The 15,183-nt window shown below is 32.3% G+C and overlaps 2 protein-coding genes across 2 annotated transcripts; one reads left to right on the top strand and one right to left on the bottom strand.

The window, feature by feature from the left end:
- Positions 1-6,414: 6,414 nt before the first annotated feature.
- Positions 6,415-7,384, top strand: LOC139863356 (zinc finger protein ZAT5-like). Its single transcript, XM_071851994.1, has one exon. It carries the CDS (start codon positions 6,415-6,417, stop codon positions 7,375-7,377), a length of 963 nt encoding a protein of 320 aa, XP_071708095.1. The 3' UTR covers positions 7,378-7,384.
- Positions 7,385-9,342: 1,958 nt separating this feature from the next.
- Positions 9,343-12,327, bottom strand: LOC139863357 (monocopper oxidase-like protein SKS1). Its single transcript, XM_071851995.1, has 8 exons — positions 12,181-12,327; positions 11,867-11,976; positions 11,454-11,724; positions 11,027-11,138; positions 10,591-10,951; positions 10,128-10,496; positions 9,876-9,954; positions 9,343-9,540 (listed from the first exon to the last, which is right to left on the bottom strand). The coding sequence occupies exons 1-8, from the start codon at positions 12,325-12,327 to the stop codon at positions 9,343-9,345; spliced, it is 1,647 nt and encodes a 548-aa protein (XP_071708096.1).
- Between the last annotated feature and the right edge of the window lie 2,856 nt (positions 12,328-15,183).

The following is a 15,183-nucleotide window of genomic DNA, read 5'->3' on the forward strand; positions in this document are numbered from 1 at the left end:
GCAGATGGTTAAATGGTTAAAGATATTATTGGGTTAGCGGGAGGTCGCAGGTTCAAACTTGGATTTGGCATTTTTTTTAGGATTACTTTTTTGAGGTAGTTTAATTATTTCTTATTATTATTTTTATTATTATTATTATTATTATTATTATTATTATTATTATTATTATTATTATTATTATTATTATTATTATTATTATTATTATTATTGCTAGATTATTTATTATTATTAACAAAATTATATCATAATTATTAGTATCATCATTAAACATTATTAGTATTATCATTACAAACTTTATTATTATTAGTACTATCTTTATCATTAATATTAAAATTATCATTTTTATTATTATTAGAATTACCATTATTTTTATCATAATTAGTATTATTTTTATCTTTATTATTATACTATTAATATTTCAAATGAAGATTTTCTATATAAAAATATATTTATAAGTAATATTACATATATGTATGAAGTAAATATATTAACAATCTTTATATAAATATTCATATATATCAAATTAAGTATTTTTCTTAAAATTATATATATATATATATATATATATATATATATATATATATATATATATATATATATATACATACATATATATATAACTATATAAATAATAATCAATTTCGAAAATATATACAAGTTAAATCTATAATATATAAGGTTATAACATATGAAATTATTCAATTACGATTATGTGTATTAATAAATATATAAATGATATAGGTTCGTGAATCCGAGGCCAACCCTGCTTTGTTCAGTTGTTCAATATAGTCATATGTATTTTTACTACAAAATACATTAGGTGAGTTCATTTGCTCCCTTTTTACTCATTACATTTTTGGGCTGAGAATACATGCAAATGCTTTATTAACCATTTTACAATATTTATATGCGTGAGTTTCATTAATCCCTTTTTAAATGCTTTTGCAATATATATTTTTGGAACTGAGAATACATGTGATGTTTTTATAAATGTTTTACGAAATAGACACAAGTAATTGAAACTACATTATATGGTTGAATTATCGAAATCGAATATGCCCCTTTTTATTAAGTCTGGTAATCTAAGAATTAGGGAACAGACACCCTAATTGACGCGAATCCTAAAGATAGATCTATGGGCCCGACGAACCCCATCCAAAGTACCGGATGCTTTAGTACTTCGTTTTGTTTATATCATGTCTGAAGGAGGATCCCGGAATGATGGGGATATTCTTATATGCATCTTGTTAATGTCGGTTACCAGGTGTTCAGTCCATATGAATGATATTTTTGTCTCTATGCATGGGACGTTTATTTACGAGAAATGAAAATCTTGTGGTCTATTAAAATGATGGAAACGATTGTTTATGTTAAACTAATGAACTCACCAACCTTTTGGTTGACACTTTAAAGCATGTTTATTCTCGGGTATGAAAGAAGTCTTCCATTGTGCAATTGCTCAATTTTAAGATATTACTTGGAGTCATTCATGACATATTTCAAAAGATGTTGCATTCGAGTCGTGGAGTCATCAAGATTATTATTAAGTCAATTATAGTTGGATATATTATGAAATGGTATGCATGTCGTCAACTTTCGTTGTAAAGAAAGATTGTCTTTTAAAATCGAATGCAATGTTTGTAAAATGTATCATATAGAGGTAAAGTACCTCGCGATGTAATCAACTGTTGTGAATCATTTATAATCGATATGGACTTCGTCCGGATGGATTAGGACGGGTCTCTACATATAATGATTAAAATAACTTATCATTTAATTAATAATTATATTTCATATAGTTTTAAATATAATACGCATTAATATTAATATTAACTAAAGTTATTTTATATAATTAGTGTAAACTTTAGTTAACAAAAAGTGTCGACTAAAAATAAATATTTGATCAACGTCGAATTTAATTATATATTACGTATGGATAACAACCCTATAGGCAAATTAGTCAATTCAAGTATGGAAATATGAGGGTTGTTATACTCTGGGACGGATCCATTACCATACGGGCATCAGGTTACAAATATATTGCATTGTAAAAACACTACCAACAACGGTGAATCCTACGTTGTGGGAAGAGCACACACATTCTAAGCGTCTAGATTTAATTACGAGTTTATGTAATATTTATGTTTTTGAGATTTTATGTTTTTAAGTTATTAGTATTTGGAATGTATGTGTTATCGTTAACGAAATTTAGCATATTAAAATCAAGTTATCATAGCAACCCATTTTACACATAAACATAAAAACAATGAAAATGCTATCCAACTACAAAATAAAAGCAGCTTCTTCTTGTTTCAGCAATCTTGACGCTAGCTTCTGAGATAACCATTTTTCATTTTAGAATCTCATTTTTCTTCCGTTGTTCTAACAGAATTGTTGCTGCCCATTCAGGGATGGATTCTTGGTCGTACCAGCCAAGCCAACCGTAATTACGAGAAACCATGAAAGAAATGAATATTTGGTAGAGAAAAGGTATTGAAGATAGTGAAATGTGAATGTATGTGAGTTTTGATTAGGTAAGGAGAGTTCTTTATATATACAGAATAAAGTAGAGTTAGGGTTTAATTAATTAGGATTAGGTTATATTCAATTAGGGTTTAGGATTTGTAACATCAACATCATATCTCATACAAATCTTCTTCCAAAATAAATAACAGTTAAATTTAAAATTGCTACAACAACATCAAATCTTATACAATCAACAAGATACTTGAAAGCTACATTAACAAAATACTTGAAATCTACAATCAACAAAATACTTGAAAGCTAAAATAAATAAAATAGTTGAAAGCCAATTATCCTGTGAATGAAGTTGATGCACTATTTGTAGAGAAATGATTTGGAGGTCCGTAAAAGGTTGGTGTAAATGAGAAACCATCTTTGTAGAATACCTTTATCAAGTTCTCCTTAACAATGTTAAGGAAACGATATGATGAATATCATTTAAGAAATACAAAAGCATTTCGAACAACCTAAACACATTATACCCTTGATCTCTTCAAAGATTTTGTGATGAATAGTGCGGTGTATAGAACCTATAGTATCCTATCATCATATATGTTGATAGGATGATAATATAGTATCATGAATATTAAAATAAAATTATAAGTAAGCAATTATTAGTAACGCATATCATATCATATTGAGAATCTTACTTTTATCACTACTTGAAGATCACATAAAGTACTTGGAACACAAGTCTTAAGAACACCAACAACCTGGTCAATTTTGCCTTGTTTCAGGCAACTAGGTATTCCTCCTAAATTCGACTCCCCTATTATCTAAAAACACAAATAATATAATTATAATTTAACTTTAAGGTATAGTTGGAAATAAAACCTTATTGATAATTACCACTGTCAGGATACAACCACTGTATTGCAGAAAGCGACATAAGTTGTTCAAATCTATCATCATATGTTGCCTCTTCGAGCACCTCCCTTATAAAATCCTCAGTAGCCCTCGAATGTTCACCCTGGTTATATTGAACTTGGCTTCTACGACGATAAGCAACTTGAAGAACACCCGCCGGACCTAGAATATTATATCAAATTCAACATAATCAATATGAAAGTCTGGAACTAATGGTGCTGGTGTTATGATTTGAGGTTGAGAATGATATGAACTGTCGAGGATTGAAAAGAGTTCAGAGATTTCAGTTTCGGGTAAATTTGCAAGAAAATCATAATCATCTTTCATTGTTTGTTTGGAGATTTGTTAACTAGAGAAATGAATTAAATTTAATATTTAAAATAGTTTTGGGAAACTGTTATTTATCTGTGTTTTATTTTCATATATATATATATATATATATATATATATATATATATATATATATATATATATATATATATATATATATATATATATATATATATATATATGTATGTGTGTGTGTGTATGTATGTGTGTGTGTGTGTGTGTATATATATATATATATATATATATATATATAATGGTTACACACCGGATTGAATAAAATCGATGTTATTAACACCAGTTAGTCGGAGTTAATCAATTAGGGTTTTGTATTTAGTGGTAGTAGGTTAAAAAATTTAGGGTTAATCCGGCCTTCTCAAGACCGGTTTGACAGTGTCTAGTAAAGTGTCTTACAAACTGGCGTTAGGAACTTCAGTTTAACCACGCACAACCTTTTGAACGCCAAGTACACAAGTGGAAGTGAAATGTGTCAAACCGGTTGTGGAAACTCCGGTTTAACGTGAAATGTGTCAAACCGGCCTTGGAAAGGCCGGTTATATTTTTTTGTAAAAATAATTCTGAATATAAGGAAACTACAAAAGTTGTGGTTTTTAATACTCTTTAGCCAAAAAAAAGGAAAAAATATAGATTTACCTAGGCTTCTCAAGTTTGTATGTGTTAATAAATTAGTATGAAACCACCACGCTTCTAGTCGAGTGGTATCTCAATTCCTTATATTTGGAGCTGGGGTTAAGGTCGTGAGTTCGAGCCTCGCTTAGCTCACCCTCTTAATTAATCTAATTGAAGTATGGAACTTCTAGATTGACCTCGATGTGTGTTTTCTCCCGGATCCATTTAAAATTCAAACCCGATCCGCCTGTCATCAGGATAGTTTAAGCATTAGGTTCCTGCAATGCTATTCGAGTTTTCTCATGAAAGCGCGTGCGTGCGTGCGTGACAAATGATCATGAGTATGGTTAATACCCCTACTTATGATGCCGTTTCCTTTCAATTTTCCTTTCAAAACAATAAAATAAATTTGTATGAAAAATAATGATGAATCGTCAAAAGAATAAAAATTTATAAGATTAAAATTAAATGAATACGGAGTAAATAAAACATTAAGACATAAAATAATAAAATGTGAAAAGAATAATAACGGAGAATCCGTGTAAACAGGCTAGCAAGAGACTAAGAGAGTGGTGATGAAGTAATGGCTTGCTTGCTTTTCTTCCAAGCCCGCCCCCTTGAATCTATGATCCTTCACTCGCTCTTTACATCTCTCTTATATTTTATTTAGGCTCATATTTTTACATATTTAGGCTCAAATTAGAGTAACATTTTAAGTGGATTGGAAAAAAGGCTCAAATTATTTTGTTCAATGATTTTAATGATTAACGGTGAGGTGAGATTCGTCCAATCAAATCCTTAACTTCACAAAACGGCCAAAGGAGAATCGCTCGGTTGGCCTTCCACTACATTTTATGTGTAATACATCTAGAATGTTAATCACATAAATCATTGATCGAGATTGTTTGTACTCCATTCTTCTAAAGGGAGATTGTCTATGCTCCATTCTTCTATAGCTAATCCTCCTACATCTAAATAAAGTGTTTTATTTTCACAATATAGATTGAAGTCACGTTTTTTAAGAAATTAATAATATTCATCACAACAAGTCGAACCTAATTTTGTTCGGACTCATCATATGTCAGTTTTGACTTGGTCATGTGTGGACTCGAACAGGTAAAGTATAGTTGAATGAAATTTATTTTACGATCTCATGTACCACGTCCGAATGAGTCCGAATAAATGTTGTGCATACCGAGTGGTGGTTATTTGTCCATAAAAATTCTTAAAAATTGTATTTTCTCGTAATACTTATTAAGAAACTATATTTAGGTTAATTTCCCTTTTATTGTCTACTAAATAAAGCTTATTACTTGTAAGACCACAAATAATCCCGATTGTGGCATGGAATTAGTATATGCGATTTTTTGGTGAAAAAAGGGGTTTTAAATCGTAAAATTGTAATGTCATGGAATGAAGTTAAATAATGGTGAGTGTTAAATTTGCGTGAGTGAAAAAAATTTAGTGACGTGGCAAAATATGATTGAGATTTTGGTATAAAAGAAATATAAATTAATGATATATATGTGTTAACTTTTGATTCATCTGAAATTATATATAACGACTAAAATAATTTTCGTCAGTAGTCCCCTGACTAACACCTCGCAGACTCGGATCCGACGTCACGTTAGGAGCGTCAATAATGCCAACGTCAAATACCTTTGCTAATGCCGCGATATTTATGATCTAATATACTAAAATCTTAAACTCAAATATAAGCTATTATAACCTCCTAGAAAATATCATCCAAACTTACCCTTAAACTGCTATAAACTAACACTTGTAGAGCACAAATTTTAGTGGACTAATTCATACTTACTATATATCCTCACATTCTTCTTAAAACTTGTAAACCCTCAACCATTGTCTTTCAATTCTCTCCCTTTCTCTCCTTTTCTCTCTCAATCCACCCTAATCCCTCTCATCCACCCACCTACACAACCCTATATAAACATTCACCACCACCATTTTTACTCTTTTTTCTACCTTCATTACATTTCAATTCCATTCCTTTCATCTTTTTCCTTTTTGTGGGGCTGGACTACTTTTTAAGCTACCCAACCACCCATGGATCCATCCCTTTCACCACAAACCGCCGCCACCACCATCAATGATCATCATAATACTCCAAAAGATCCCACCATTATCATTAAAGGCAAACGTACAAAACGTCCAAGACCACCCACAAATATTATTAATAATTTAACTCATTCTTCCTCCTCTTACAACACTTTAAATTCTTCTCCAACTTCTTCTTCTTCTTCAACAACCGAAGACGAATTATATACCGCCACGTGTCTCATTCTTCTTTCCAAAAGCTCTTTATCCCATAACAACAACAACAACAACAACAATGATGAATTCTTTCTTCATAACAAGTTTACTAGCAAAAAATACATCCATGATGGATCAATAACAACGGGTGGAACGTATGTATACGAATGTAAAACATGTAGTCGAACATTTTCGTCGTTACAAGCTCTTGGTGGACATAGAACTAGCCACAACAAACCACCAAAAATCAATAATTTTGATAAGCGAAAACCGGCGTATTCAGATGAACAAGAAGAAAGTAATTTATTCCTATCAAGAAAAAACAATTATTCCTCCTCTTCATCTTCAATATCTATTCAAATAAACCAAAAAAAGTCACCTTCCAAGGTTCATGAATGTTCAATATGTGGTACGGAATTTAATTCGGGACAAGCATTAGGCGGTCACATGAGGCGGCATAGGGTGGTTAACGGCAACACAACCACCACCTCAGCCACCGTTACGGCCACCGATACAACCTTATCTTTGGTTCCTTACAATGTTCAAGAAAATAATAAAAATCAAAAGTCGATAAATGATGACATGTTTTTTGATTTGGATCTTAATCTTCCGGCACCACAGGAAACCACCGTGGCTGCCGCCGATCAAGAAGAATACCGGGAAACAAGTTCCAAGTTCATGGCAGCAAATCAAAACAAACAACAACCAGCCGTTCATTTATCTGCCAGCCCAACATTGGTGGATTGTCACTACTAAAACAAAGGTGCAAGCCAATGAGGCCTTGCTTCATTGGTATCCATGTTTCATGGATTCGAGAGTGACCCAGGTTCGAGTCTAACAACTAACAACTAACCTTGCCTTTCAAAAAAAAAAAAAAAAAAAAAAAAAAAAGGTGCAAAAAGTCATATACATTTATTTTTAATTTTAATTTAATTTTTCTGTATACAATTTGTATTTAAAAAAGTTACACAATTATTCTTGTGAAGGTAAGATGTGAAATTGTTCATCATACCCATAAAAATTTTTATTTTTTATAACAATGGATATAAATTCTTTGAATTATTTGATCAAGAATTATTTGATGTATAATATATACTTGAGATTATTTATTTTTATTTACTTGTAAAAAGTGGCATTCTTTTCTTGTTCCTCTCTTATGTGTTTACGTGTTTTTTAAGTGTGTGAAGAGTGGTTGGCAAGGTATTGGTGTCATTACCATCCTAATTAAAAAAGTCAAAAGGGGTGTTCCTCCTAAATATACGTAGTATATATATGCAACTGTATATTAATTTTCAATGTTGTATATTAATTTTAATGGTTGTACATTGTAAAAGGTTACTTTTTTAATGACCGCCATGTAAATATTAACATTAATCATCTTCTACAACACATTACTTCTACAACACATTAATGTATATCAGTACAGTTCTAGAAACTGTCAGTTAAATATATATATATATATATATATATATATATATATATAATTTGGTTTCAAATAATCCGGTCAATAATAAATTAATACACAAAGTTTAAAATTTACAAACAGCTAGCAAAAGATGTATATATTTTGGCTATGATACATCCACGATATTTTTTTGAAAATTCATACATATTATTAATTGAAGACTTGTATTGTAGAGATCGACGTACTATTATGTATAATTTTGAAGAATTCATGATAAAATATGGTGGATATATGAATCACCCATATATATATTTTAGTTATTTGAATCTTTGATCATCATTTTAGTTACTTTGGTAATATTTTCTATGCAATATTACTGGACATTTTCGTATTATATATATACGAATACGAAATATTATTGAACTAAATAGTTTGTTAAGACATTTATTATAAAATGCATATAATGAGCACTAACTGTATAGTTGAAATGATTATTTAACTAGTTTGCTAATAAGTTTTCCTATTTGAAACTTATATTGAAAATTTATAGGTAATTTAGTTTGCATCTTTATAGTTGATCTTTGTAAGGGAAAAAAAAATTACATTAAGAATTGAACATTAATTCATCCCATGTTAAGTTAGTGACATAATGTGTGCATAAGTACCCATAACGTGATTCAATATCACGTGCAAGTCATGTGATTTCTTAGTGTCATGTATAGTGTCACAATCATACATCTTCAAAAAGATTGATCATGCATAACAAACCACGATGTTTAATCTGGCTAAAGTTAATTTAATTAACAGATTAACGCCCAGTTTTAGGGATTATGTTTGGATATATATGGCTTGTCATCGTATATTATAACCCAACCCATAAATTTATTAACCTCAAAGAATTATATTACATATTCCTCAAAGAATTACAGTATGATCTAATTACTAACTTAAAATTTTCTGTTAAAAATATGAAAAACAAAAGATAGATTTTACATGATTTAATCTCACCCATATATTTTTAAACCTCAAGGTTCAAATCCATTGATAGTCATATGTACTTAAAGGAGTACAGTTGTGAAGATCAGGATAATATAAAACCTGCAGCCAAGAGAAAATATATATATTAGACAAAAAATCAAAGCAAAATTCAATCATAAAATTCATATATAAACTAGACAGTTACCATTTTATCGATAACATTGTTGCATGAGACGGCTTTGGCGCAGGTGGAGGGGATGGAGGAATAACAGATCCTAAACGCCCGAAAGTATATAATCATAAATCTAAAATCACAAGCATTTAAACAAAAAATAAAATTAGGACACCGAATACATACCACAATAGAGAAGGTTGGATGGCGGTTGTCGTTCTTTAGCAGGATTCGGGTCAGGATCATAGACCCGAATATAAAGCTCTTGACCTAAGTACCAATGCTTCAGTACTTGTGATCGTAAGTTCCACATACCCGGGTTGTCTAGGTATACATAAACTGCGGTCCATGCTCCAGGATAAACCTATCATAATTTCATTTATACTATTGATTTATTTATTATTATACTTATATAACAAGCATTCCATCAAACTATATAGAGTTATATATGCAATACTGATGCTCTTAGTACTAGTAACATGTTTTAACCACTTGGGCATAGACCAAGTGGCCACAGAGTTCTTAGTATAGCAGGAGACCCAGGTTCAATTTTTGGTAACGGACAATGTGCACAAATCACCCGGTTACAGGTCTCGTCGCTTGGGGAGCTCGTCACCCAGGGGTTTTACTCGCTAGTGGTGACCCAGGGAGGTTTCCTCTACGAACACGAAAAAAAAGCATGTTTCCTAGTATGATCACCTGAACTGTTGAACGGACAACCGGATCATAGAGATTGTAACTTGACCGCATTTCAGGGGCCCAATCTCCAACGCCAAACCTACGAACCATAATTTTGAATACATATTATCGTCTAACACATGAATACTTACAAATTAATATCCTTAATTGGCCGGAAGTCCTTCTGAAAGCAATATCTCTGACCTCGAGTAGAGGCAGAGATGACTTTGTTTTATAAATAAAAAAAAATAATAAGAAGAAAAATATCCTTACCCTACAACATAAAACCCAAAACCATCCAAATGCCAGGTATCGATAACTGGCAAATTGTTCTCGAACACGATTTCAAGCCATCCGTTATGAGTACCGGAAACGACAAATGTACCATCAATAGCAATGGGGTTGGATGAATTGGTAGAGTATGCATCAAGTTGGTAAGTACCCGTGCCATTGTTATAGTAATCAGCTAATTTCAAAGCTGTATTTGGAATGCTATACGACACATTATTTATTGAATACCGAGCAGAACGGCTAATGTTTGATAACGACCCTTGAAGAATAAACGTTTGAGATAACGTGACATTCGACACGTTAAATGTTCCTTGTGGGTTTGGCCTTGCTGCCCCTGCAGTCAAGTTCCACCTACAGTTACAGCCATTTTATGTTAGTTTATGATGGCATAGCATTATTATGAAATATATTCGGTCAGAGAATGTTTTCGGGTAATTGATTATACCTGATTGACTTGGCTTGATTTACTGAGAAGGAAAGGTCGAATGGGTCGGGCCCAGATGGTAATGGGCCATGAATAGGTTTAGTAGAATCATCATAATGTAACACTCCGACACCAACAAGGTTGCTAGATTCGGGTGCATTAACCATTTTTGGGCTTGCTACTATGTAATAGTCAGCCTCTTCTTGGTTACTTGTTAACAAAACCGAGTAAGATTGACCCACGTGTATATCGAGCGAATCTATCATTATTTGGTTCGTATATGAGCCCTCGGTCTCAACTAGTAGCATTTGATGATTTTGAATCCTGAAGTTGATACTCCATTCTGTTCCAACGTTCGATATCCTTATTAAATACGTTTCACCTATATGATCACAAAAGTTAGTGATTGGACCCAAAGTTACATTTTAACATACTTGTGCAAGATTTGATAAGTTACCTTGTTCGACAACAATGGTTTGATTTGTTTGCGGGTAACGACTGTGTCCATTCATGAGCATTGCATTTGGAAGTAGGTCAAGCTCCGATTTGCTCAAATGAGACCGAACATCCTAATTAATAAAAATTACCAATAAAAAAAATTAACTACCGTATTTTTTTATAAACTTGTGCTGCATAATATGTTGTATATGCGAATTGCAGCATATTATAAAATAGGATTTTGCTAATGACAGCCCTTAGGACTGTTGTTAACATGCATAAAGGTGTTGTACGTAGCGTTTATATGTTGACTTTAAGGTGTTGTACAAAACCTCTATGCGCGCTAACGATGACCCTTAGGGCTGTCTGTAGCAAAATCCTTTAAAATTTTAAAAATATTGAGGGTCTAGATCAAAGTATAATAATGAATGTTGGTTATGTTTTACCTTAAAGCTCGTATCGAACCAATCTCCAATAAGAAGATCAAATTGGCCATATGGTTTAGGAAATGGGATCGGGATAACGACCCGATTGTTGACTCGAATCGGGCCAAAAGCACCTCCAGCTTTGTGGAAGTTGATGGAAGGAAAGTAAGAAAAAGTGCCAATTTGATCTTTAACAATAAAGACATAAGTCCAATTAGAACCGGGTTGGATCGGGCAGTTAGTACCCGATACTCCATCTTGCCATGAGTTCAGCCTTTGTTGTATGCCATTCCTGAAATTTTGTCACAGCCCATTTTATCATGATAGGTTGACCCAAATGCATTCATGAGCCTATATGGCGCATTATTATACTTTTAACTCATTGTATTTTTGATCATTTAAAATTGTCACATTTGAATATGAAAGAAACTGACCAGGTGATCAATAGAGGTTCATCCATGTTATTGAATACATTAACATGTATAGCATCATTGGTGGTTGCATTAATAAGAGGTCCAGGAAACATCCCATTGATTGTTATAACCTATGAATAAAAGAAAAATAAAACATATATAAAATGGCTAATAATCCGTACACCATCAAAAATTAACCATACATCACTAAACATTCATCATAATGCTGTAATGTACAACCCTTTAACGCAGTTTTAGGCTTTACGGATAAACTTTTAGTGGTGTACGGATCACTCCCCATATAAAATACAAAAGAGACAGCAAACTTGTCATACCGGTTGATCAACTGCGATAGGTTTGATTGTAGTATCAATATTTACTTGCCACTCTAGAAAAATGTTATCAGCAGTGACCAATACGAGTAACGTCGTCACGACAGTAATGTAAAAGATTAGCCACGAACGATTACCTATAATAGCCATATCATAGGTAACTATTTGTGTGATTTTCGAGACGTTTAGACGAGGATCATATATTCAAATGATTGTGAGATAATGTGGACAAATAAAGAGGAAATGTGGTGAGAATTACATAGTTTAACATGAACACAAATTTTGGATTTGGAGAATACAAAGTAATAGCAATGAATATGTCTTGTTGTTAGCTGGATTTTTTGTGCTTCTACTTATTTTTTTCCTTTGTCCTTTAGCATATTATAATTGATGTGCACTGGTTGACTATCTATTTTAAAATGTACGAGTATGGCATGTTCACAAGAAACTTCCGTCTGATTGAGGTGCAGATAGTCCGGCCATAGCCGAGCTTGACTAATTTATGGATGGTCATGTCGCGTATGATATATTGAACCCTGGCGTTGATCACAAACTAGTTAACTCCATGTTAAATTTGAAAGAAAAAATAAAAGACCACTCTAATTAGCATTTGTATATGCTTAAGATGTAAATTTCACAATTTTATGACAAGTATCTTAGGTTAATTCTAGACTCTAGAGTTTAGCTAGAGTGTAAATGAACCGAACTGCTCCAACTCATTTCATTAACAACTCTATTTGTTCCAAGCATAAACGAATTCAATCTCGAGCCTCAACATATTTTGGAGATCGTTTAGTAAACGAGTTTGAGCTCAAGCATTTGAGCTCGAATAATCTTGTGAGCCGAAACGAGTCTTTCATTTATTGAATATTTTTTAAAACCAACGAGAAAGTTTAGTGGTACTCGTTGCCTTAGACGCAACTATTACATGCATCCAATTTGGGATTTCTTCCGATCTGCACCTTTGTCAAAAAAATAAATTTCATAATATAATATAATATATAATAATTATACATTATATTATATATTAATAGGGGCAAATTCCATAAAAAGTAACATATTATACAAGCTTTTTCTATTTTGGTAATCTATTTCATCTCACTATGAAAAAGGAGTCATTTTTCAAAAATTAATCAAATAAAGGGGCGTCGTTAACTTTCATCGTTAAATGTCATTGTGGCATTCCACGACACTCGTGTTTTCCACGTCACTCGCTTATTGTGCTAGCGGTATTTAAACCCATCAAACATCTCTTTTATGTCGATGGTAGGAACAGAACCCTAATTTCCCCAATTGTAAAACGCTATATGCAAATTGTAACCCTAATTTTCCAAAATTGAGTGTAGGTAACCATAATTAGTCGAAATTTGAAGGTTTTTAAGAACCCTAATCGTCTGAAATGTCTTATAGTAATGGTGAAGCTATTAGTCGTTGCTCGTGTGGTGATGTAGTAGGAAGCTGGATCTCGTGGACCGTAACAAACCCATGTACGAGATTTTTTTGTTGCCCTAATACCCTTTAAGAAACAACCATCAAGACCAATTACCTTACTACAACCACATATCCAACCTTCCTTGCATGCTTTGAAACAAACATAAAATCTCCTAAATGTTATACTTCCATCCTCTTGAGTTTGAACATTAACTTCTACAGTACTTCATGGGTTGGTATTAGTCATTGCCTCTACATAATCCCATATCCTTGCATAATGAATATCTAGAATGGTATTCATTTCATATATTGTTCTTGCCTTTGCTTTACTACATTGACTGTGTGTGTGATGACCCAGAAAATTTCATATTAATAAATTAATTACATGATAAATATGTCCGACACGATAAGCGAACCTATTATGTTGAGTCTTAAAACTTTTTGAACTAGTTTACACATTCATGTACCTTTCGATTTTTTTCGACGATTCACGAACGTCATAACTTGTGATAATTATAAAAAATCACTTTGCTACAGTAAAACACTATTTGCTACAGTGAAAACGACTTTGCTACAGTAAACACTATTTGCTACAGTAAACACTATTGCTACATTAAATATTATGTCGACGAACTAGCAAACAAAAGCGGATCAGGCGGCCATGCGATCGCATGGCAAATACACTACAAACCCATGCGATCGCATGGGCTACAGGAAATGAAAAAGTACTACAAATACGCCAGTTTTCTGCTCGACTCAACACACCATTTTCTTTTCTTTCTTCTGTTCTATAATGATATTTATAAATTATAATTTATAATTTAAGTTTAATAATAATAAGGTATATACGCGGGTGTTTTTAATTAGGGTTTCATACTGTTTTAAACTAAGGAAATATTGGGTATTGTTCGGGGTATTGTTCTTGAATCCAAGGCCAACCATACAGTCGTCTACCATCATTACGTCTACGCAATTTGTCTACAATATTGAATCTCAATATTGAACCGTGAGTTTATAGTCTCCCTTTTTAAATACTTTAAATATTTTTGGGCTGAGAATACATGCAATTTATTTTAAACGCAATAAGACACAAGTACATACTAAATTCTACACTGAGTTAAACCGAAAATCCCTTAGCTTTGGTAACTAGTAGCTGCCAGTACATAGGATATGGACTGGTGGGCGCGAATAATTGTATATGGATCCATAGGGCTTGACATCCCCGTCCGAGCTAGAGCGCTAGCTTTTAACGGACGTATGTTATTTGAGTTTATGACACGTTGGTTTGCGTGTATTAAAATGAATAGGGTAATTATCATTATAGCGTTAAGTTTAGTTACCAGGGTGCTCTGTTACGTAGAATCTATTGATAAACTTTTGATGAAATCTTGTGGTCTATCTTTATATATATTTATGACTCGAGCAATTAAACCTATAACTCACCAACATTTGTGTTGACTTTTTAGCATGTTTTATTCTTAGGTCCTTAGACTGCTTCCGCTGTGATGTGTTTGTTGCCTGCATGGAATCTCTCATGCTTTGTATAAAGTTTATTGCATTCGAAATAAAACTGCG

Source organism: Rutidosis leptorrhynchoides, chromosome 8 (genome assembly GCF_046630445.1).
Source record: "Rutidosis leptorrhynchoides isolate AG116_Rl617_1_P2 chromosome 8, CSIRO_AGI_Rlap_v1, whole genome shotgun sequence".
In the NCBI taxonomy this organism is placed as follows: domain Eukaryota; kingdom Viridiplantae; phylum Streptophyta; class Magnoliopsida; order Asterales; family Asteraceae; genus Rutidosis; species Rutidosis leptorrhynchoides.